A 23931-nucleotide genomic window follows, 5' to 3' on the forward strand; every position below is an offset into this window, starting at 1 on the left:
CCCCCTCTCTCTCTTTCTCTCCTTTTAGAAAAAACAAGACAGCTGCAGGGGGGTGGGGGGGGTGGGTGACGTGACTGTGTGGTCCTGTAGCCAGTAGGGGGGGCTAGTCTTCTGCTGATGTTTTATGCGTGTGTGCTGGTGTGCTTTATAACACAGAGAAAAAGACGGATAGAGGGAGAGGAGGAGGTGGAGTAGGTGCGCTACTCCATCTCCAGGACAAAAAGGCCTTGATGAGTCCTATTCAAATTCACACACAGTCCCTCATTCAATTGAAGGTCTGTGCATGTGTGTGTGTGTATGTGTGCAATGCATGAGCCTTCCCCCGATGAGTGAGTGACAGCAGTGATCCAGCTGAGAGATTATAAAAGGTGCATGTTTACCTCATATGGGGACAGCAGGGGTTTGGAGAAGGCTGTGCCCCAATCAATAGAAAGGCGTGGACAAGCGATCTGGATCCACCTGTAGGAAAGAGAAGGTACAAATGTCTGCTCAAATGTACATCCATGAGTGAGTGCAGTTGTGCGTACAAAACAGAAGCCGTCAGTGAGGGCGAACGACCGAGAACCTATTAGACAGGCAGGGCACATCTGCGGCTGCACGCTGCATGTGGATATGTGATGCAATGGGTTGTGTGGGGAGCCTCCCTCCACCTGATCTCCAGCATCTGTTGGAGAGATCTGTCCTGATTTGCAACAGCTCTAAAGACAGCCACGCTACACTGTCTGAATGCACAGCCAGTCAGTGAAAGAGGGAGGCTGAAAAGAGAGGGAGGAAGGTTTGTGGTGGTGGAAAAGGGGTGGGGGCAGGGGGGGCAGGTTGACTGGTTGCATGAGGCATAAACAGAAAAACAAGGAAAGAAGTGAACAGAGGTGAAAAGAGAAGAAATGCAGTGAAAGAAAAAAAGAAACGAGGGAGAGGTGAGGCGAGTGTGAATAAAAAACCTGCACCAGCCCGGTCTCCACGGAGGTAGCCTACATAGCTGGCAGACAGGGTGGTGGAGAGGGATGAGGGTGTGGGAGGGAGGCTGTGTATGAGAGAGATGGGGGGGGGGAGAAGGACACAGATACACAGTGATAGGGAGAAAGAGCAATGAAGACGAAAACAGAGAGGGGTGGTTCTGAAGAGGCAGAGAGAGAAGAGAGGGAACAGAAGCAGAAGAGAGGAGGAAGATTGGCAGGGTGAAAAGTGTTTACTCTGGAAAATGCATGAAAGAGGGATGAGGAGGGCGTGGATGTAAACAGCTGGAGGGAAAAAAAATGAACAATGGGAAAATGGAGACAGAGAGAAGTGGCCGGGGCTACGGGGTTAGCTTTCACAGATCAATGCTATCCACAGCTCCATCTCTACTGAGGGAGCGGAGCCTCCCTTGTCCCTAATCCTAATGATGGAGCTCTATCAGAAATATTGGCAAATATAAATTGAGCTGCAGTGCATATGAAATCCCTGGATATAACGTCAGATCTAGGTAAATGTCAATAAGAATACACCTGTTTGAGATTGAGTATAGGTGAGTAGGCATAGATGGGCAAACATAAAAAGATATAAAAAAAAGTTTTGTCGTAATCACTTTAATACTTTCATGTCTACGTTACATCGAATTCCCGATCTGTCTGTTCTTCATTTTCCAACTTTCACACAATTTCTCAACTGCAGAATTGATTGCACCGTTGACTCTCGCTCCACTCTGCTTTCTGTCACAGAAATATTCCACCCCCTCTGGGCATATGCACAGCATTTTCTCATTTTCAAATAACACTTTTTTTTATGCCCCCCCCCAACAGTGGCTTCTTATTCATCCTCCTGATTTCCTGAGTCAGAGATATTTGCATCAAGCACCAATCTCCTCGGACCTAAGTTTGCTGAATTGAGATAGACATGTCGAGTCTGAAATATGACCTTTAAGTCCATCAGCTGCTATTCACCACCAGAGCCCCTTTACAAAGCCAAACACTGCAAATGAATCAAAACCGCCTTAGCCCACACAGGAAGAAGGAACTAATAACAGGGGAGGAGTCTGACTATTTGTGTTTGTGTGTGCACATGTATGTAAGTAGATGTGTATATGCATGTCTGCTGTATGTATCTGTATCTATGTGTATAATGAGCTCAAAATAACACTGGGAGTGGTTAAAAGAGGGAGGATGATTAATAAGCAAACCAAGACTCCTCCATCAAATCCTTGGGGCTAGCATTGAGAAAAGAGTCTGAGAGCAAAGTAAGACACAATGCATGAAAGGGAAGGCAGAGAGGATCCCTCCTCAGGAGCAGATAGCTGATTGGCACATAGAGCCAGAAGGGACTTTTCTAATATTAGCACAGAGACTGACTGAGTGGTGCAGTTCAGTAAAACGCATGGCGCCATGCCAGGTATTGTCCCCAGAATGAGGCCCAAATGGTATTTCCAGCCCTTATCTGGCCTTCAATTTAACCAGCACAGTAGAGATCCCAAATCATGCAGTGCAGTGAAATAAAGAAAGCTGGAGGAAAGAAGAAAAAAAAAAAAAGAGGTGCAGAGACAGATGAAAAATGTGGGCTTTTGTCTTAGGCAGTTGAGCCTTGCTTCACAATTTATTCCCAAGCAAAGATTAACCAAATAAACATTGTATGCATATGAGTTTGATAGAAGCCTTATCTCTTCAGTCCCTCTCTGAAGGATCTGTTTCCTTAATTCCTTTAATAGAAACTAGAACCCCTCAACACAAGAGGATACTGGTGGGGACTATGCTGCGATGTATAAAGGAAAGGCAGCATGACACTTAGTACTACCATGCAATGTGAGCTCCAGCCCTGGCCTCGCTGCATTACCTGCTGTGGCCCATTACACCTGACACAGTTAGGGGGACCTCCACCTGGATGGCTTCGCTTCAATTACACTCACAGTCTTGACCCACCAAAAAGCAAGAACAATTAACCTTACAACACTGTGGGAAAATGAAAAGTGTTCACCTTTAACGACAAAACTTAATTGAATTAAAACAAACAATTTCATTTCAACTGAGTAAAAAATTTAAATAAAAAAAATATATATATAAAAAAAAGACTGCAATGTGCTGGGTGGCATTTGTGGTCTAGTTGAGATAAGTGTGTGCGGTGTACATATATCTGTACAATAGTTTAAAACCTGCTTGGGGACAGCCTAATTACACACTTAAGAGCATATGCTAATGGTGTATCTCTCTTTTTATGAGTGAGTATGTGTGTGTCTAATGACAGAGACAGCCTGGGGGTGGGCTCTGTACAGTGTGCTGTGATGGCTAGTGCAGAGCACTAATGCATCCTCTACCACCCCACCGTTTATATCGAAGTCTGCCTCTCTCTCTTTCCTTCTGTTCCTCATTCAACACAGCCGGATTCAATACAGCTTTCAACACCCGCTGGTTTTTTAATGCCTATTGTAGCCTCATGTAAGATGCCTGTTCAAACTAGTCTGAACAGTGGGGGGAAACATTAAACAAAAAGACAAAAAATAAAATGATAAAGAAACGCCAAAATATTAGCAGAAGAGAAGATGAAAACAATGTTGTCAGTAAGTCATATCTTCCAAAACAAACCTTACATTTCCACTTTCATCTCTGACCTAGACTCATTAAATAACACTCAAAACAACAGTTTTCATTTTGATGAATAAATGCAATCGTCTCAAATAGAGCTGGAAACTGAACTAGCACAGAGTATTGCTATCTAACTATCCAACTATCAAGTGCTGGCATCAAATGCTTGCTCAGATTCTTATTCTTCTTATTCTTTGATGAGACCGTTTTTGATTTAAATACAAATTGTGTTAGTTTAGATTTAAAAGTTATTGGACTGCATTTAGTTTAGACTGAATATAAAGTTTGTCTTTTGTTGAGGGTTTTTTATCCCTCAAAGTGAAAAGCAAAGTTACAGGAACAAATATGGGGAACTTAAAATGATACCCATAGTACTCAACTTCACAGATGATCCGCTGGTCTTCAAAGACAAAATTACTATTGCATTGCATTCTGATGTAGATACAGTTTACACCTAGCTAAAACCGGTTACGGTCTACAACAAACAGTCCTGCCCTAAATGCTAGCTTCATGAAGGTTACAATGTTAATTTTTTATTGAGTAAGCTTTATGGTCATTTTGGAAGCTGTAGTGTATGGTGGAGTTATACTGAGATAAGTTTCAAATATTTTGTCCACCCCATTTTTATAAAAGTACACTAAATATTAAAAACGTCTCTGACTATATATGATTTATTACAGAGCAGTTAGCTGTACGTAATAAACTGGCAAATGGCTATGAAAGTATATAGGTATCTGATGAACATGTATACAACAGGCCTTAATTTTGTATTCAAACAGATTTGTTTTCACCTGGTTGAAAAGCTTTTTGTCTGTAATGAGGGTTTGTTTTGGTTCGGTGAATCGTGCTTGACTTACATAATTTCGGAGTTGCACTCATACGTCAGTCTGAAGAGGAGAGCCAAAAAAACAAAGGAAAAAAAAGTATTTTACCATGATCGCTCGCTTTCCAAACAGCCCCCTCAACTACCTCTGCATCTCTCTATCCCTCTCTCCAACTCACTCTCAATCTCTCTCAGACCTTCTGTCCTTTTCTCACCCACTCCTCCCTCACACATCACACCTCTCATTACTCCACAGTAAGAGGCCAATCTGAGGGAGTGTGAGGAGCGTGTGTGTGTGTGCCTGTGAGATTGTGACTGGAGCTGTTGCACATCAGTGTCTCACTAACCCCTTGTCCATCTTCACCTATGTTCTTCTGGTTGGAAGACAGATAAATCGGAGAAACTGCACCTCGAAGCCTAAGCACTTGATATTTCATTGAAAAAACTTGGGGAGTTTCTTTTTTGAAGTCAGGAATGAGTGTGGCTGGGTGACAGATTGGTGACAGATCCTATTTCAGCAGCTGCCACTGTTTTACCAGGAACATGTATTAATTAATGACAAGATCCACAAATGCATCAATGACGTCACACTTCACCAATAACTTCATAGTATGTGAGGGAATAAGCAAGTGTTCATTATATGTGATGGGTTCACAGTACCCTTGGCTTCGACTAAGGCAATATATTTTTAGACTTACAATCAGATGATTAAAATAAAACAGAATGCCTAAAGGTAAAAAAAGCCTTCCTGAGCAAGGGCAAGGATTTTTTCTAGTTTTTATTATACGCCCTAATAAGAGAGCAAGAGAGCACATTGAAAAGTATGAACTTTAATAGAAAATTCAAGTATAAAATCCCATTTTCTATGCCCCATGTGTCAAAGCTGTGGAAATTGTATAAAGCATCCAAGTTCATTACGCTAGACAATTTCTTTTTGCTATGAAGGCAAAACTATGGAATCTCACCAAGATGTGAATGCCAATTTTGTTTATGAAGCTATACACTCTAGACTAGTTTGTCAGCTCCTTGTTATAGTGTGGACTTGCAAATTATGCTGACTCCCCGGTTATGTGTGCAATGATGCTTACAGAATACATTTCAAATGTTGTTGTTTGCAACTTTAAGGCGACTACTTTCTGTTGATCATAATAGCTCTGCAGGGGTCCGTAATGTGAAAGATAAATTACCCATTCTTTATGACAAAGGGACACAGCGATGATTAAGACTTTGCAAATGAAGAAAACAAAGGAAGCGTTTTAGCAAAGAGTGCAAGACAATGGGAGTAATCTTGACTTCAATGTTGGAGTAAGCCATTGTATTGGTATTGCCATGGACAAGTAAAAACTACCAAATGCATGGTGTAAGAGGCTCTTGAGGTCTTTGCACTAACAAAAATAAAATGGAAACCTTTTCACTGCATATGGGAGAATCTGATGCTTCATGCATGGCTTAAAAGCATGTGAGGTGCCGTCAGGGGGGAATAGACTAAAATACTTTTCAAACAACTGGACCAGCCTCAAACCAGCCACAACAGAACCTAAATAAGGTGCTTGATTTGTTTTTTACATTCAGGTTCTGCAGTAAAAATTGGATTGGATGGAAATTTGGACTGGCTTCTGCAAGGCTAAGAGAATATGGGTCATTGTTTTTACTTCATCTGCCACGGCCAAGCAGTTCTGACTCAATGAAAAGCATGTGTCCTAATGTAGGTGTGTGTTAGTATATGTATGTGAATCTTAATACTCACGCATCTACATCTGACATCAGATCCAGCTTGCTGGGAAAAATCTCTGACAGAAGCACTCGTGTGAAGGACTTGCCAAGTGACTGCAGCTTCGACTCCAGATGCTAGGAAGAGAAAGAAGTTAAATAATAGGACCAGTGGAATTTTTTGCAATCTACATGTCAAACACACTTCTATCTAAGGTTTGTAAACTCCAGCATGTGAAATGATAAGTTACAAATCACATAGCCCATTACTTCCACCCACACAGGCACATCCTCATAAGCATTCCAATCTAGGGTCATCCAAAAGTTTTTGCTCTACTGTTAACAACCTCAGCAGGAACACTATTTTATCCAGTTCTCAGTCTCTAAAGCCTGATATATCCATCCATCTTCTTTATGCTGCTTACTCATGTCTACAGGGTGGTGACATCAAGTTAAGTAAGGAAGCAGGCAGATTATTCTCCACAGGCATGTCCTCTAGCTGCTTCTGGCTTTCTCAGGCCAAGTGGGATGTGTAATCCTTTCAAGATATTTTGGGGGCTTCCCCTAGGTCTCATTCAAGTTGTCTCTGGCCATACGCCTCCATGGGGAAAGCGTCTGGATTAGATGCCCAAACCACCTAAACTGGCTCTTTTCAGAACAAAAGATCAACGTTATTATACCTTACGGATGTTCAGTCTTCTCAACCTGTCAATATGTGCCCAGACACACGAGGAAACTCAGTCTACCTAGAGTTCAAAACTCTAGGAGAGGGCAGGAATTCAGATCAAGGGCTTCCACTTGAGACTCCCTCTTCATAAATGTCCAGCACAATGTTACATTATTAAGCTGACAATAAACCAATCAGCCTGTCAAGCTCATTCTACATGTCACACTCACTAATCTAAATCTAAACTAAAACAAGATCTTGTGATACTTAAACTCCTGCACTTTGGGCAGCAATGCATTCCCGACCTAAAGGGAGTATTTTCAGGTTTTCAGAGTTTTGTGCATACAAATCACATAATTGGTACCAAAGCAAAACCTTGCCCAATTGCCTCTGAGAGTGCACTTTACTTGTTGCCCAGACACATAGAGACATATTTCTCACTCTATTCTTGAAGTACCCCACACGTCATCATGAGGGTCACAATTATTAAACACATGTGAACTCTAGGGAAAAAAGTCCCATGACCCTACCTGACACCGAAAGGGCTGGTCCATTGTTCAGTTCAGTTCAGTTCAGTTCCACTGAAACTAAGGTTAAACATTTGGCTGAGCAAACAGTAGTCAGAGCTTTGCCTTGCGTGACTCACAGTCATATACTGTAGATGTGACCTTATTCTATAAGGAAAACTCAACACAGTGGTGCTCAGCAAGGGATTTATGAGCGTTCCCACATCTGTTTGGTATCTTTCACTTTAGGCAACTCTGAAAAAGGCGAGTTGAGTTTGACTCCAGAGTTGGTGCCGTGTGTATTTTTGTAGAAAGGGTTCAGCAGACAAAAGCCCTCAGCTTTACCTTACATTTTGTAATGCACCCTGGAAGCCAGTGGGCCCACACAGAGCTGGCCAACTTCACCTCTTTAGATGGAGCTGGATCAGACCCACAAGCAAAGACACCAGGCCTCGTATAACATATCAATAAAATGAAACTGTTTAGCCAACAGTTCAAGGAATTCTGCTCTCTTGCTGACTCTGACTTTGAAGTTTTAGGCACTGGAACTTGGACTGAGGTGTTATTCAGGGATGTAGAAGGCCAAACCAAGTGAAGAAAATACCATAAATGTTCTTTTGGTGAGATAAAGGTATGAAGGTTGCTGATATTCACTGTCCTTCGAAATAGCATGAGACATTTTAGCGACTGTGTTCTTATCAGAGATAGTTCTGTCCCTTTACTTGAGAGGTTATCTGACATATACTTCTTAATCTTGACAGATCGCTATGGGAAAGCTGGTGGGTCTTTTTATTCAAATCCCCCCTTTTTAATCCATCCTCTCCTGTCACCATAAAATTAAACTTTTCACTCTCAAGTTGACAATATTGCGTTAATGCTTACTTCATCTTTCAAGCCTGGATATTTATTACTAGGATATTGCACGAATATAAGTCTAAGAATCATACTGCAATATATACTAATGACAGACATGATGTTGTGAAGAAGGTAAAACTAATAAACAAAGTGACACAACACAGAAAAACAGGAGGGAAAAAGGAGAAAGAATGCAGAGAACAATATGGAAAGTGCAGTCGTGGGGAAAGCAGCAGTAAGAGCAGCTGTGGGTTAGAAGTGACCAGAGAGGGCGTCTCGGTCAATCGATTAGTAACCCCAGACAGACTTGTGTGCATGCTAATGCATAATAGCCTGTACTTGCAAAGACAGAGTTTCTCACTAAAGTGTCTACTAGTAATGGACCAGCATGAGCGTGCACACACATGGTATCTATGAATTTTCCAGGATTATTTTATTATATTTAGTCTATTGAATTCTGTTTGCAATTTGCTGAATAACAATCATTTAATTCATTGGTATTATGCTGTGAAAAAAGCAAATGCGTGTTTAAAAAAGGCTTTCATTGAGGAGAAGCAAGATTTTGTTTAGTATTTTTTAAGCTTTTCAGTATATGTTGATGATTGATTATTTCTCATTTACCCTAAATTTACATTCCTATCAGTAACACTCCAATACAGCCAACCTCGAGGCCAACAGCGGGATCAAGGACAGGACTTTCTATGGCTGTTTGGCTGCATCATCCTAAAAGTGAAATAACAAGCTCCCAGTCGCCTATCAGTACTTCATGTCACCAAACAACTTGTCAGAGAAACTCACACTGATAAATATTACAAGCCATTGCACAAGTGGCCTCAGGACATGTAGACTGCTAAAATGAGGATACAGACTCACCTCCAGGACTTTGGGACTGCCCTGACGGCCCAGCGTGCCCAAGATCAGGCCCCATCTCTGGGCCAATCGAGCCTTGTCAATAGCCTGGAGCCTTAAGGCACGCATGGCCTCATGGTCATAGTATTCCCGCGTGAACACCTTACTGTAAGGGTCATATCTACCCACAGAAAAAGAGAAAGAAAACAGATGTGGATGAAACATATGCATACACTTAAACAGACAAACCTTATTATAAACATTACAATCTATTGTTCAGGTGTCTATCTTGAGGACATGCAAGAAAAGATGAAAAAATCCAATCATGAAAAGCCGTCAAGTATGACAGGAGTTAGTGTATCTTAGGAAAAATGGAGGTATTTCTGAGCATCTAATCTCCTTTTCTCCGGTACAAGGGGTTCACTTGAGATTAGAATCTTGTTTATGAGAGAGACCTGTGATCTGTGCGGCAGTGCATATGTGTATAACAACACAATTTCACTTTGCATACAAACAAGACCTCATCAGAACAGAACTTTATCCTCACAAAATGTTATCATGACACTGCATTAAGGTAAGTGATTATGACTGCAAGGGACTTAATTTGAATAGTATTATAAAATACCCTTTCTATGCATAAAACATTAAAATATATAATTGTAAAATTGCTTACTTTTACTTTCTATGTATTCCATGTACATGTTACAGTTGCTCTCAAATCGTACACATTAGAGGTGTAATACTAATTAAATAGAATTAACATTTTGTAGGTGATGTCAGTACATTTATTACAGAGAAATGAAATAAAATAATTAACAACAAACTGTTACACAATACCTGTAGGCAGGGATATCTGGGTTTGCGATCATGATTGACTCCAGGTGAAATCTTCCATCTCCCAGATAACTATAAAAAAAAAAAAACACCAATCAATTTAATATTAGAGGTAAAGAAAAGAACTGAAGAAAGGGGGAGGGAGGGAGGGAGGGAATTTTCCTCTAGATAATCAAAATTCAATGTTTAACAATAATAAATACCAGTCAATTATTCTCTTATCCTCTCCACCAGCTCTGTTTTTAAACCTGTTCCTTTCTGCAGCCTTTTAACAGAAGTGTTACCAGGCAGAGGGCCTGAGGCTGGGGTGGAGGGTCTGCCCATCTTTTCTGTCTGGGAACGTGACCCCAACGATTGGAGCATGCTGTTTACACAGAAAGCAAGCCCTTCCAATTAACCCACGGTCTGGTGCTGGGGATACACCAGAGCCCGAGTTGAGGGTAGAGTGCACAAACCATAAGTACACCGAGTCACGTAGGTGCCTGAAAAAAGAAGCTCAGGGAAAACAGTCTTACATGAAGCCCCCTCTCAGGGTCAGTCTGAGAAGAATCCTGCTGTTAGTGTGAGGGGGCTCAGGTCAGTACCCCTACTCTGTACAGTCTCAGTAGGCCTACTGAGACAGCACATGCAATTAAACCCACTAATTGGTCAGTGTTTAGAACAGCTTGGAAGAGGACGTGGGTGATTTGCCATATAGGGTACCTGTCTAGCCGAGGCTTATTTATAAGTGCGTGTGTTTGTATTAGTGTGAAAGCACATATGTATGTGTCACTGTGTGTATATGTGACAAATAACAGTGAGCAATGACACAAAACGAACTTGAGCAGAGTCTCTGTTGCACAGCTTCTCCTTGCTTAGCAACATCCAAGGCCCTTATATAATTATGCTCCCAACTATAAGCTTGCTGCACTTCAGCCACGGTTGTCATCAGCTATCTGTAGCTTTAAGAGGTTGGTGTGCTCGACTCTTATAACGATCACAGTCCTTCCATCCATATCCTATTGTTCTTTCCAAAAGTTCTCTCCCATAATGGTAATGCTATACGTCTTTGCGTTATGCAACACCGTATCCTCATATTCACATATTGCTTAATTACAAGCGAGAGCTGGAGCAGGGGCAGCAGACAGAAAAGGTTGACTGATCATTTCTTATAGCTCTTTTCAATGCACTTCAATGCTTTTAAAAAAATACTTTTCTTCATTATAGAAATGAGACAGACCAGGCACTTTGTAAAGCTTTACGGCAGGCCTCAAGGACTAATGCATCGCTACTCAATCTCCATATTGCTCAAGTAGCTCAAAGCTTAGGTAAAACGCAATTACAACTAACATTTTTGGAGCACTGGCTCATTCCTAATTAATGTAAGATAACCTAATGTTAAATATGATTTATTACTCTATCAAAGGTGATAAACAAAACAGTGCAGTGTTTAAAAGAGCTTGTTCTGTGCAGCATTTGTTAGAGATAGCGGATAATCAATTGTGTCAATACCTTAATAATAATTCATTGAGGTGGGGGGAAGCTTGTTAATAGAGGGACACTATTACTTAGCAATTAAGCTTTGGATACAGCTGCCACAGAATAATAAAACATTTCTTCCATTTAGGTTTCTGATTAAAATTTTACACTGTTTGGAGGAGTGGGCCTTGCTATACCAGAGAGGTAGGGAGGCTTCAGACCATGTCTGTATGTTGTACATGTGTATTGAATGTGCGTAAGAGAGAGATAGAGAGGGGGAGAACGAAGAGAGAAGCGTAGCAACACTCAGGCAGCCTAATCGATTCTCTCTCCCATCACACCCCTGCACACCCCAACTCACACATCAAAGACAACGCACATTGGATTAGTAGGTGAAGCACACCCTAACCCTTCCACTTCCACTTCTTTCACACGTTCAAAGGCGCAAACTAAGACACACACACACACACACACACCTTTCGTCTCTCATAGGCCCTGGCTTATAGCATATAGCAAAGCTTGTCCTTGTGTAGCCATTTTAATCTCATGCACTGGGAGGTTTTAATCACATGGACTAACACTAGATGTGCGCAGATCAGACATGCAGGGTGATGCACCTAGACATAATAATTATACCTGGGGAATTACTTCAACTCACTGTGCACCACAAAGGAAAGGATTCTCTCTACTGCAGGGCTGCAAGAGACGTATAGACACAAAGTGGCTGCGGAGGTGTTGTTTGCTGCCTGATCTGTTACTTTGCCAGAGCACTCTCCTCCCTGTAGTACAGGGAGGATAAGCATCACTTTGACAAGTCTCACATGCACAGCATTTATGTTAATGTAAAAACACTGAAGAGCTAGTCTTTTAGGACACATGCAGCTACTGGATTCATCATCTTTTTTTTCCCATTTAGAGGAAATGAAAGGGAAAATAAGAGCTTAAAACAGACAATCACATAAGCTGAAACAAATTTAAAGACAAATGGTTACACGTTGCACAGTTTATAAATTTTCACCATGAATGTGCCACAGTAGGTGTCATGCTCTCTGAAAGCATTCCTTTAAAACATGGAAAATTGGCGAGCATGTGGATGTATTGTGGTTGTTTTGAAACAGCCAAAAGTGGCCATGTCTGTCTTGCTTTAAACACAATTCAATGCTTTGCACAGTGTGAAGGTATTTTTAGCCTTGCTGTTCCGGATCAGCATCTGGCTGTTTTTGGCTGGATATAATAGAAGCCTGATGCGTAGCACACAGACATACTTAGTTGTCGCAGCTAGCTATATCTGGTGTGACTATTGTGATGTCATACTGATTATTCTTCATGTTACATGGGTGGGCATGGCAATGGCAGGGATAATTAAGGTAGCTTTTGGGGGGTCTGGATGAGTCAAGGCTGGTTGTCTGTGGTTATCTGGATATCTCTACTGAGTAAAAGGAAAAAAGGACAGGATCTGGGCTGAAAATGTGAGGTGGGAGACAGCAGGTTTCTTACATTATGGCATTGACATGGCGGTCCAGGCGAGGGGAGGTACACCCCAAAATTTCTCCTGGTGACAGAGGCCGACACTGTGGGACCAGCACATCATACTCTGGCTTGAGGGCTGCACTCACAGCCTGCATGGAAGAAGGGAGAAGGAAAGATAGTTAGAGATTCACCTGTTTTCTTAACCTTTTCCCTTGTTTTGGGGTAGCCCTAGGTTTGGAATAGCTGTCCAAATAGAGAGCTGTGGATGTCCACATTTTTCTTCTTCTTGTGTTGCAGATCACCTCCAGGTCTAAGAGCAGGAACTAAGGGAAAGAACAGATAACCATGGAAAACTGTGAAAAAAGGCTCCCCAAACAGGTCAATGATGATACAAATGAAAAAGGATGTGAGTCATCAAATGCAGGAAAATTAAATATCCTAAATATGGGCACAAAAAGAGGCACTCCATGGCATGAAGAATGGATTTAATGAGGAATTAGATCCGTCTTGTTTAATCTAAACCACACATACTGTATAACCTATTTGTAATATATTTATATATAGTTTTGTATATTGTGTATTTTCACCTGGTCAGTCCTTAATAATTATTGGATTATTCAGTAGGCTGATTTCAGCACGTTTTCCCTTCCCTCCGAATATTGTAAATTGTTTCTGAGTTCAATATATTGTTATGTTAGCGTATCAGATATACAGTACTTTTTATCAACAGTGAAAGCATCCCATTACTGTGTTTAAGGATTATGTCTTATTTATACTGTCACTTCCTGCTTTTTCATAAACATCTTGATGGGCCAAGCTTGAAATGAATCCAGACTAGCTGCTGATCCAAGCCTTTTTTTGTTGCCATTGAGTGCCCGTATTGGTGAAAAAATATTTATATGCTGAATGTGTGTGGAGACTTACCTCCTTTTTTTGTATTAAGAATAGATAATGACAGAGACATAAGGCACAGAAAATTGATGCAATTGAGACAAAAGATATGAAATATGTACACAGAAAGAAAAAGCAGTCGTCAAACGATGATGACAGAGGGCATTGAAAATGAGAAAGGTCAGAAAAGATTACACAGAACATATGCCCCTGAAGTGATCCTGAATCGATCCTGAATCGGTCATGCATAACACAAATTCTCCTAAAGATTTAACTCATAATTTGGCCACTTATGGTTAAATGGATGGACTGATGATCTGCAAAGCACTGAGAAAGAATCATGTCATACTGAAAAATAACAACAATACAAAGATGCAGATAAGAAGACTATCAACGCCTTAACAAGGGAAATAAATAGAGTGCTTTAATACTCAAGAAAAATCCAAACACCTACATTCATTTAAGCAAAGTGAGAAGATGAGAGAGAGCAAACAATTACACCAAAAAAATAAATAAATAAAAAATGAGTTAGTGGGCCTGGAGGTGGAAGGATAAATTGAACGGTTTAAAGCTAATTTAAGGCAATCTACAGGGAATACAGGTGACCTCTCAGCTTCTCCCGCCCATACTGAGTGACTTTAACAAGCCTACACTCAGTAAGACATGAGTGAGATAGAGGCACACATGCATATAATACACAATTACAAACACAAAGACATATGCATACACATAGATGCACTCAAACACCCCAACATAAAATATGACCCACATGGGCAGAGCATGGTTTAAAAATAACAGCAGTTACATTAGCGAAGAGTGGTGTTGGTTCAACATGGCAAATGAAAGCAGCAGAACACATTATAGAACAGAGAGGCATAAAAAGGGGCGGTTTAATACTATAGCTGCTGCCACTGCTTATGTAAAGAGCAGAGTTGAGCACGATGCTGAACTGAGAGGCCTTCCGAGTTCATTCCACCTTTTAAATCCAAAATAACTGCTACCGGATTTCTCAAACCCACACTTGAACTGAGCTTAAGTGTGGAGTGTAAGCTTGTTCATGAAAGCCAGAAACCAGAAAAGTATACTGTACAACTGCATTGAAGTATGAGTGTGAGTGTTCCTATACTGTACAAACAAAAATACTTGGGTAAAACTCAAAATACACAAAAGTGACTGATTATTCAGGTAAAGATAGGAAATGGCTCTATCTGAGCGCTCTCTGATACAAAAATAGACTCACCCACATATGCACAAAATCAGATAGAAACCCGGTGCTTAATCACCTGCAGTGCTGCCACAAACTGAATAGTGCTGACGAGTGCCAGAGATTGTCCAGGAGGGAAGTTGAACTTGACCGTGTCCAGGAAGTGTGCATTGTCCATCTGGATATCCACAAACACATACAGCATCTTAATACCTGCTGTGGAGTCTATGGGGACTGCAGGGACACAAAGACAAAAGAAAGACAGATGAATAATTTACTCTGTTATGTCAGGTAAGCCTGTGGTATATACACTATTCATGCTGCCTCAAACATTAACACGAGGCACATGTTCAGCGATACAGCTATATGGGAACACAGTACATGCACATATATAGCTCGCAGTTGGCGCCTGTGTGATATAACTGAAACCCATTCAGCGTGACTCTCTAGCACACGCAGGAACTGATGCGAAGACCTCAATTATTTAGGGAAGGAGAGGGACACATGCGATTACTATTAATGCCATTAATTTCACAGGCCATTTACTACGCACCCGGGCCTAGGAGAGGTAGCTAGAGACGTGCTGAGTTAGGTTCTGAAAAAGTAGGCGAGAGTCCAAGAAAATAAAGAGAAAGGGCATGGGTAAGAAAGAAGAATTATCATTTACTTTGTTTATCATAATTATTCTTCCTCTTGTGTTACATTTAATTTGCAGATCAATAGCAAGGGGATTTTTTTTGTTATGATTAAGCAAATGGCCCATTATGGTGCAAATGTTTTATGAGCAAGAGCAGCTCATTCAATTGATGGCCTAGATTAAAGCAATATTGAGAGCGAGCGATACAGGAGCAAAAGCATGACAAGGGGGCAGAAAACAGGGGGTCAATAGAGAAGGGTGGAATGGGAAAGGCTGAAGATCTGTGAGATACATGTCTTTACAATGAATTGAAGGCAGATGGGATGGAAAGCAGGAGCAAGGAATGAGAAATTCCTATAAATGTAGGCTGGGAAACACTGAAATTCAATATGGGGGTGGAGGTACGTGATTTAATAATGCACCATATAAATTCCAAAAGATAGGGTTAGAAGGAAGAGAGGAGTGGAAAAAGTAATAGGATACTGTGTGTGTGTGTGAGTGGATGTGTATTGGAGGTTGGGTTGTCAATTAACTGGCAACCGAAGTGATGAATGGGCTCACATCTAAGCAGAGGGAAGGGAAGGAGATGGATAGGGACTTATAAAGGTGGGCTTTGCTGTAGACCACGTTAAGTGAGAAACTAAGGAGTTAAATATATTATGAGACTAAAAAGGGTTGGAGGAGTTGAGTAAAGAAATACAGACCGAGACAAACAGCTGTCAGTTGCTTCTTTATAGGCACTCCCAAAACTTAAAGGGCAAAGAAAACTGACATCGATCTGTGTTCACATTAACATGGTAGCCTGAGAGCACTTAGACGCTGCAATTAGAGACACAGTCAATGAGATGGACAGGGCTCACTTGCCCCATCAGTGGTTTTATTTATCTATGTGTTATAGCAATAAGGTCACTCAGCAGAGATGCTTATTAGCTCCATGTAAACAAATATGCACATTCATAACAAGTGGAAGTCAGAAAGGGTTGCACATAATGGTATACTGGCTTTTTTACAAATCAATATGTACTAACAGGTTCCATTCTATGCTGTGCACATGGACAATTGTATGAATAATACAGCAATCATTTGGCACCTTTAATATATGGCCCTGAACCAATCTATGTCCAATTTGTGGCAATACAACTTTAAACATATCAGAATTTCACTTTCATGTGACTCTAATGCAACACTGAAAAACACAGAGGACAGTGGTAATGAAGGTGTGGATGAAAACAGTACTAGCCACATTATTATGTATTATACATTACAATATAAAAGAAACTGATTCACACACACTCCAAAGTTCACAAAGAGAATTTAAACAAGTGATGAGGCATGTGTCCTGATATATTACAATTGTTGTGTCTGTTATTTTTTATTATTTTTATACGATATCAAAAAGCAGTAAGCAGTGGTTGCTGAATTGTGACCACCTGAATTCTAAAGTAGGTTGACTGGACCAGGTACAGGTACACTGAAGTCCAGGTCATACACATTCTGAGCAAATAAATATGAAAATCTGCAGAAATGTAATGTGTCAAGGCAAGAAAAAACACCAAAAAGTCAATTACTGAGAATTATATTATACACTGCAATGATTTGTGGTCAAAATAACTGTGCTGAGAGGGAAGACACTGAAAACACACTGTGAAAAGTCTAAAAAAATAACAATAATCTGAACAGTAAACTAGGAGTCACCAGGAGTGAATGCAGCTATAGAGTTGTATGTGTATTGTGGAATATTAAAAATCAGTATTAAATATCTTGTAATACAGGTCTATGAATGATAACTATTAACTGGCCTGTTATTTAAACCCAAGTGTCCAGTGGTCCACACAAATAACACAAACTCAAACTAAAGTTACTGCTTTGGGAAAGTTTTGCTTTACAAAACTCTTATAAAATGAGTCATGCCACCAAAATGGACTTGCTTGTGATGTTGAAGAAGGCCCAGTAATACTTACAGCTATGGCAGCTGGCATTATCTGAGCAAGGCTGTTATGTGTTGCCAGTTTTCTTTTTCTCCAGGTGCTTTTTCCCCATGTTGGTAAATAACCACAATGAAATAGGTGAAAAATAAAAATAAGTTTATCACTCTCAGTCCATTTTCCTTTTTTTCTTGGTGTTATTTTGTTCAGACTAGTCCGACATTCAGTTACAAAAATGCTGCTTAAGCCTCACTAAGGTTAAATAAAATTCCCATTCCTCACATCAGAAAATACTGTTACAATTTTAAAAAGACACAAAAATATTTATGATGTTGCCCATATTGTCCTGCACTAGACGGAGGGGCTTTAAGATGACAAACAATGAGATGGCACCAATATTCAAAAGCAGATACCGCAGAGGAAATGAAAGGGGAATAAAGGAGCGCAGGAGAGACAGTTTCTCTGTGAGTCAGTCGGAACACAGTGTCTTTAATCTCCCACAGGTGTCTGACATCTTGAGAAACAGTGCAGATGATGTCCTCATGATTCAGTGATGAAGGTCAGGAACAAATAATACACACTGGCACACTTACGAATGGACTCTTTGAGAATCTGTAGTTCGTTTCATTCCTTTGAAATATATCTTTCATCAATTAACATCTGATCTAACTTCACAACCCACAAAGAATTGATCTTTGGTGTCTTCATCTTTATTAGGCTCGTCTGAGTGTAAATGGGTCTTCTGTGTGTGTACTTTTGGGTTTGCGCACTCAGTCTCTTCTGTAAACATACATGCACGTAAATTCTCCACAAATATCAAATAATGAATGTTCACACACACACAAAGACAAACAAACAAAACCAAAAGCCACAAACCAACACAGGGAGAGCTTTTCAGTATATTAAAATTCTGTTGGTCATTTCTGGTATTTGGGAGAGGTGAGGTTGTTCTGGCAGGAAAATATCAAAACTATTGATTTAGCATTTTCTCCCATGTTCTTCAAGAGACAGTGGGGGTGAGGGTGAAGGTCCTCAAGAGCTGCGTGAGGTTTTCAAAGGACGGCTCTAATGTATGTTCCCCATTGATCTGCTGGGTAAATGTGATGTCCAGGCTCCAAAGGTCTGATATGCCTTCCATACTAGAGTTGGGGAGGGCTGCACTAACTAGTTATGTTTTTTGTTGATCAATAGCTCAGTCAGTGCTCTGACTTCTGTTTAATGAAGCACACTCTCGGTAGGTGGTTGTCCCTGATGCTTGCTTGCATTCCTCTGTGTGGTATAATCTGCATGCAGAGTGACAGACAAACAGACAAAAGACTCACTGAGACAACTGTGGCCATAGTGCACCATGAAATCAGCTCCCAGGGCTCGGGCGGTGAAATCATCCACGCAGCAGGCACCGTACGTCACGTCTCCCATCACAATGGTATCAGCCTCTGTGAACCTGGGAATGTACGCACACAGAGACACTGATCAGTACAGTCACAGACCATATGCATGTCCTGTTGATCGCTACCATAGCGATCAATAGACATAGCATGCCAGGCACGGTGTGATTATGAGAGAGTTGAATTAGATCAATCCCTATCTACTTGCTACAGATAGAGTACACTATATAGTATCTGACAGCGTTGTCAGTCAATGACTGACTCACAGCATATCAGGGTGACACGCTGCTATTCTTTTGCTCTTCATGACCGGCAGCCAAAGGACTGAGTGTGGCACAAGCTGTCTGGTAGTTAAATCCCTGCCAGACGAGGGGTAATAGGTCACCAGTCAGCATGGCCAAAGACAGGAGGGTACACAAAGGGAAGAAGAAGTAGGAGATAAGGGCTAGGACTGGTACACATAAGCAGATTAGAGTTTATAGGGGCCTTCGCCAGTCTAGCCATGGCCTGGATTTACAGCACATCTGCCTGGAAGAGGAGAAACATCCTCAGCAACTGTTAGTGTCTGCAGCATTGGAATAAACTATTCAGACTAGATGCTTTTATGCCACAAGTAGGTTGCGAGAGCGTAGCACAGACCACATGGGCCTAACGTTCCACTTTGAGGCTTTAATAGAAAAAAAAAATCATGGCCTTGAGAGGAAAAGCACCAAATTACACAGGCATCTGTGGACCCAGATCTGTTAGAATGAATAGCCGATTGCACTACAGAAAAACAAGCTCCGTCTTTTATCGCCCTTTATGGGCGTATAAAATGCTAAGTAAACCCATAAGGCTAAGTAAAACGAATAAAGGCTGAGAGTAAAAGGGAGCAAGCCCAAATGAACAGAAGCTAGAGGCATTGTACGGGAGGAAAGATGGGTAGACGAGGGGGTGGTTGTAAATGGCGGTTGTTGCCAGGTATTTGTGGCTGTATTCTGACAGATTTAGGCTAGACCGAAGGGGTAGAATAGAGATGAGACAGAGGGTTTGGGGAGAAGAGGGTAGAGATAAACAGACATGGCTGCACACAGAACAGCATCTGTAGCAACCAACACACTCCTAGTAATGTGTCTCCTGCTGCCCAATCTTTCAACCCACATCCACACACTCTGTTCATTCCTCGCTCTGCTCCTTGCAAAGGGCTTCAGACGAAGTTTCTATTTAGCCTCTCCTCCCTCATTTTCTCTGATGTAATCCGTGGTTGGACTCTCTGGGCTCCTCATCATAGTCCCCTAGTTTTCTATGTTGTTGACTCTCTCTTCTTCTCTCCCTATTTCCCTTTCCCTTCTCCTCTAATGGCTGCTCTCAAGTGAAGGGCAGCGCAGGCCAGCTGAGCCCAGGAAAACATAGACAGAACAACTCATCTGGTAAATAAATATTTGCCTTCGATGACTTGAATCAATTACCCCCTCTCTTGTCAAGGTGTTGATTTTGTCGGTGCGTGTCTTCGTGCTGCGTATGCATGCATATGCAGCCGACAGCAGGAAGGTAATTATGTGTTACTAAAAATCATATAATCACATGTGTAGTTTGAGGTCTGTGGATTTGTGCATTAGTTTGCTCATTCACTGCAGCCCATTGTTCTTTTAGCTCAGTCCATTGACTTTGTTTGGAGTTATATAAACGTGCATCAACCTAAAAATACAGCCTGCCCACCAGAAAAAAAAAAGAGACTTTTCCCTGCAATCCACTGCAGACCATGCAGAACCATCTACAATGCAAAACACTACTACTACAGATGATTATCGTATCTAATCAGCCATCTATCTGCCAGAAATACCATTATCATGTTATCTACATTGGCAGAGCTGTGCATAGCTAGTTATTTCCAGAGTGAGTACACTGAAATGTCATGGTAATAAATGCTAAGAATCTGATTAAGAGGCCCATCAGAGACATGATGCTACTGGGAAATGGGCAGAGTAATTACTGGGCAGCCCCATATCCCACTGGGAGAGAGGAAAAGAGGGAAGAAGGAAGATAGAATAAAAGAATGTTAGAAAGAACGACATGAATGAAAAGTTTATCAGTGTTAATCAAATCCTATTTCTGACACACGCTATCTCACACACGCCATTTGACTGGTGGATACATATAGAGCACAAATGTCCTCCAATGCCTCCTAATTTCCACTTATTCCTCAACTATCCCTTCCCGCTTGCACTTGTCTCTAGTATCAGTCACTTTCCCATTTCCCTCCGTATATCAGCACTGGTTTTGCCTCATCTTAGGCTACTCAGTTCAGCCATTCCAACTGAAATGTCATTAAGATCTAATTAAGATGTCAGAGAAGCTTCTGAACTCCATAACAGCCCTTGTTAATTAGCTCTTTAGCATACAGCTCAATATGTGTGAGAAATTGCCAACTGATTTGAATCTTATAAAAACCACTGCGCTGGTGTGTGCCGCAAACACAAGCGTAGGAGCAGACTGCAATATACATATGCACGCACAGGCCAGCACAAAAGCACACACTCACATGACCATGGATTGAGTGGCAGCAGATTGTATCACTGTTTATCAACAGGTTAAAGTAGCTGATAAGTTTTACATAAATAGCATCTCACCCATCTCCATTATTGTCCTAGTGTGGCAGCATAGGCATGAAAGCAGATTAAGCTTTGTGCTCCTGTCCTCTGGAGATGATATACTTTTCTGACTTTGACAGGAATTTCTTCTGATGCCGGCATAAAAGAGGAACTTGTTGGCACCAGAGCCTTACGACTCAAGAGATGTTGCAGCAGACAAAGGGAATGAAAAACTTCTCCTGTCTCTGAACCATTCCATTAGTACTCACAAAGCCATTCTGTCCCCAATTACACTCATCTGTTGATGAAAATTACTAGACTGAATTTAAAACAGGCTTCCACCATCTGTGATGTGTGAATAACTGTTAACTTAAGGTTTCTGAGTTTTGAGATGTGGGAAGTTGCAGGTAATTATCACTTTGACACTCAGTTTTACTCTTGGGCCCATCAGCTTGATTAAACATTACAGTTAAAACAGCCTCTTACATGAACACCTCTATATTCAAAAACTGCAGGGAAAACTACAATATGCAGTTCCTAAGACGTCAAAACTGTATTATTTTTTTGGCTGGCTGAACAATAAAGATAGATGATGCTTTTCACTGTATTTACCTTTTTTGTAGGTTATTCTGCATGCACATTTCCACTTGTGTGACTGGAGAAGTGTTCAAAGGATTTCTTTTATTTATTCAGGGAAAGTGGACTGACTGGGTTTCAAGCAACAGTGCTTCACACATTCATATATTTCAAACATTCATACCTGGAGGGTGTCAAATACAATATCAGCCCTCACTTCAACAGTTGCGTTTCAAATATTCCCGAAGTCACAGAGAGAGAGAGCACTGTCAAAGTTTGAAGCTTCACTCTGATGCAGGGCGACTAAGGGTGTTCACAAATCAATGGTGTCATTCATAATCATGTGCCAAACATGTTTAAATGTATAAAAGCACTACATTTGAATCCTTGATAGTTATTTCAAGTAGAAGCCATGCAGTAAATTACGTACTTTTACCCAAACTATCAACATTATCTTTATAGGTAACTAACTGTGGCTTAAATTGTCTGCCAAATTGGCAAACCAGCTATATGTACATATGTATGTGCTGATAAAATAGAACATGAATGTGTACTCACTGGCACAAAATGAAACTGTCGCGTGGGTAAAGCCACCATACCAAAGTCCGCTCAAAGCTCTTGCACAATTTAACTGCCTGTCAGCAAACTTTTTCTATGTCTAGATTGTTAGATTAAATGCTATGAGAAAACACACATCAATCACGTTGATATTGATATAGATGTATTTTTGATTTTGTCAGTACTGAACAGCACTACAATGGGCATTATATGGAGTTTCTCAAATGCTTTTGTTTTCATGTCTCCCATTCCATCTCCACTGTACCAGAAAGGAGGTTAAGTGCCTTGCTCAGGGGCAATGCAGAATGGAGAAAGAAGGGAAAATGTTACTGCTTGACTTCTCAACCTCCAGGTTTTCCTACTGGTCTACTAATGTAAGGGAAGCAGTGACTCTTATGACTCTTATAATGCTTTACTATACTGATGTGTGGAGTGCAATCAAGCCCATTTAAGAATAATAACAAGCTCCCATAAGCTGCATTAGTGCTGCTTGTCATGTATTTACGCATTTGCTTGGCAAGCGGGTGGATGGTCAACAAGCCAGTCAAACAAAAAAGGTGGCAACAACTGATTTTTTCACAGTCGTCTGCCATCGTCAGGTGGGCTAATCCAATTTGCCAATTTGCATGTTTCCTTATTTCCCTACTGATGTGATTTAATTTGTTCAGCAGTAACTTTACTAGCCAAGTGCAAAATGGGTGAGAAAATGATTAGAGCTTTTTCAAGCTTTCCAGGTTTTAAAGTTTTGCATCCTTTGGGGTAAACCGCAAACGTCACAGTACTTTTGTGGTACCTAATGGTGATTTTCATACCTAATGAGCATTTGCCATCTAATCAAGCCATTAAAACGACATAAAAGTTATGACAGGGAATACCAGCAACCAACCACATGCTACCTTGGCAGCAGAATAGATTGGTTGTTAGCACCATCAGTCCTCTCACAAAGGAGAGTTCTGGTTTTAATCTTCAGCCAAAGCCCTTTCTATATTTGAAGCATGTTCTCCCGGTGGGTGTGTGGGTTTCCTCCAGTGGCTCTGACTTTTCTCTCATACTCCAAACACATGCAAATGGTTTTGTGACTCTAAATTGCCAAGCAGGATTGTGAATATGTTGACCCCCACGGATTGGAAATCTACCCAGACTGTTTTCCCTGCCTCTCATTCTGCTGGGATGGATTATTTGAGCATTCTCTATATTGTATTTTTACAATACATATATATTAAGATGTATTAGTATACAGTAAATTACACTTTGTATGGGATTTAATTCAATAAATAACCGTAAAAGAGCATCCCACAGAATACAGCCAGAGGAATCAGGACCTTGGTCACATTTTATAGCTCATTTGCAGCTATTAATAGCCATGTTTACTTTGACATGCATATTAGCATTTGCAGTACATCAAAGCAACACTAAATAGTCAGTGAAAATTATTAATTAACTAACTAACTAGTAAACA

General features: G+C 40.9%; 1 protein-coding gene across 1 annotated transcript in view; it reads right to left on the reverse strand.

The window, feature by feature from the left end:
• dph1 (diphthamide biosynthesis 1) overlaps positions 1–23931 on the reverse strand; it is a 54108-nt gene that overhangs the window by 3423 nt on the left and 26754 nt on the right. Inside the window, exons 4-10 of the mRNA XM_035680165.1 lie at positions 18703–18824; positions 14898–15052; positions 12751–12872; positions 9799–9867; positions 8986–9142; positions 6122–6222; positions 381–459 (exon numbers count right to left, since the gene is read on the reverse strand). Of these exons, the coding sequence (XP_035536058.1) occupies positions 381–459; positions 6122–6222; positions 8986–9142; positions 9799–9867; positions 12751–12872; positions 14898–15052; positions 18703–18824 (805 nt within the window). The remainder of the gene's footprint in view (positions 1–380; positions 460–6121; positions 6223–8985; positions 9143–9798; positions 9868–12750; positions 12873–14897; positions 15053–18702; positions 18825–23931) is intronic.

The sequence above is a fragment of the Morone saxatilis genome, unplaced genomic scaffold, assembly GCF_004916995.1.
Source record: "Morone saxatilis isolate NCDOM2014 unplaced genomic scaffold, NCSU_SB_2.0 Contig8, whole genome shotgun sequence".
Classification (NCBI taxonomy): Eukaryota; Metazoa; Chordata; class Actinopteri; family Moronidae; genus Morone; species Morone saxatilis.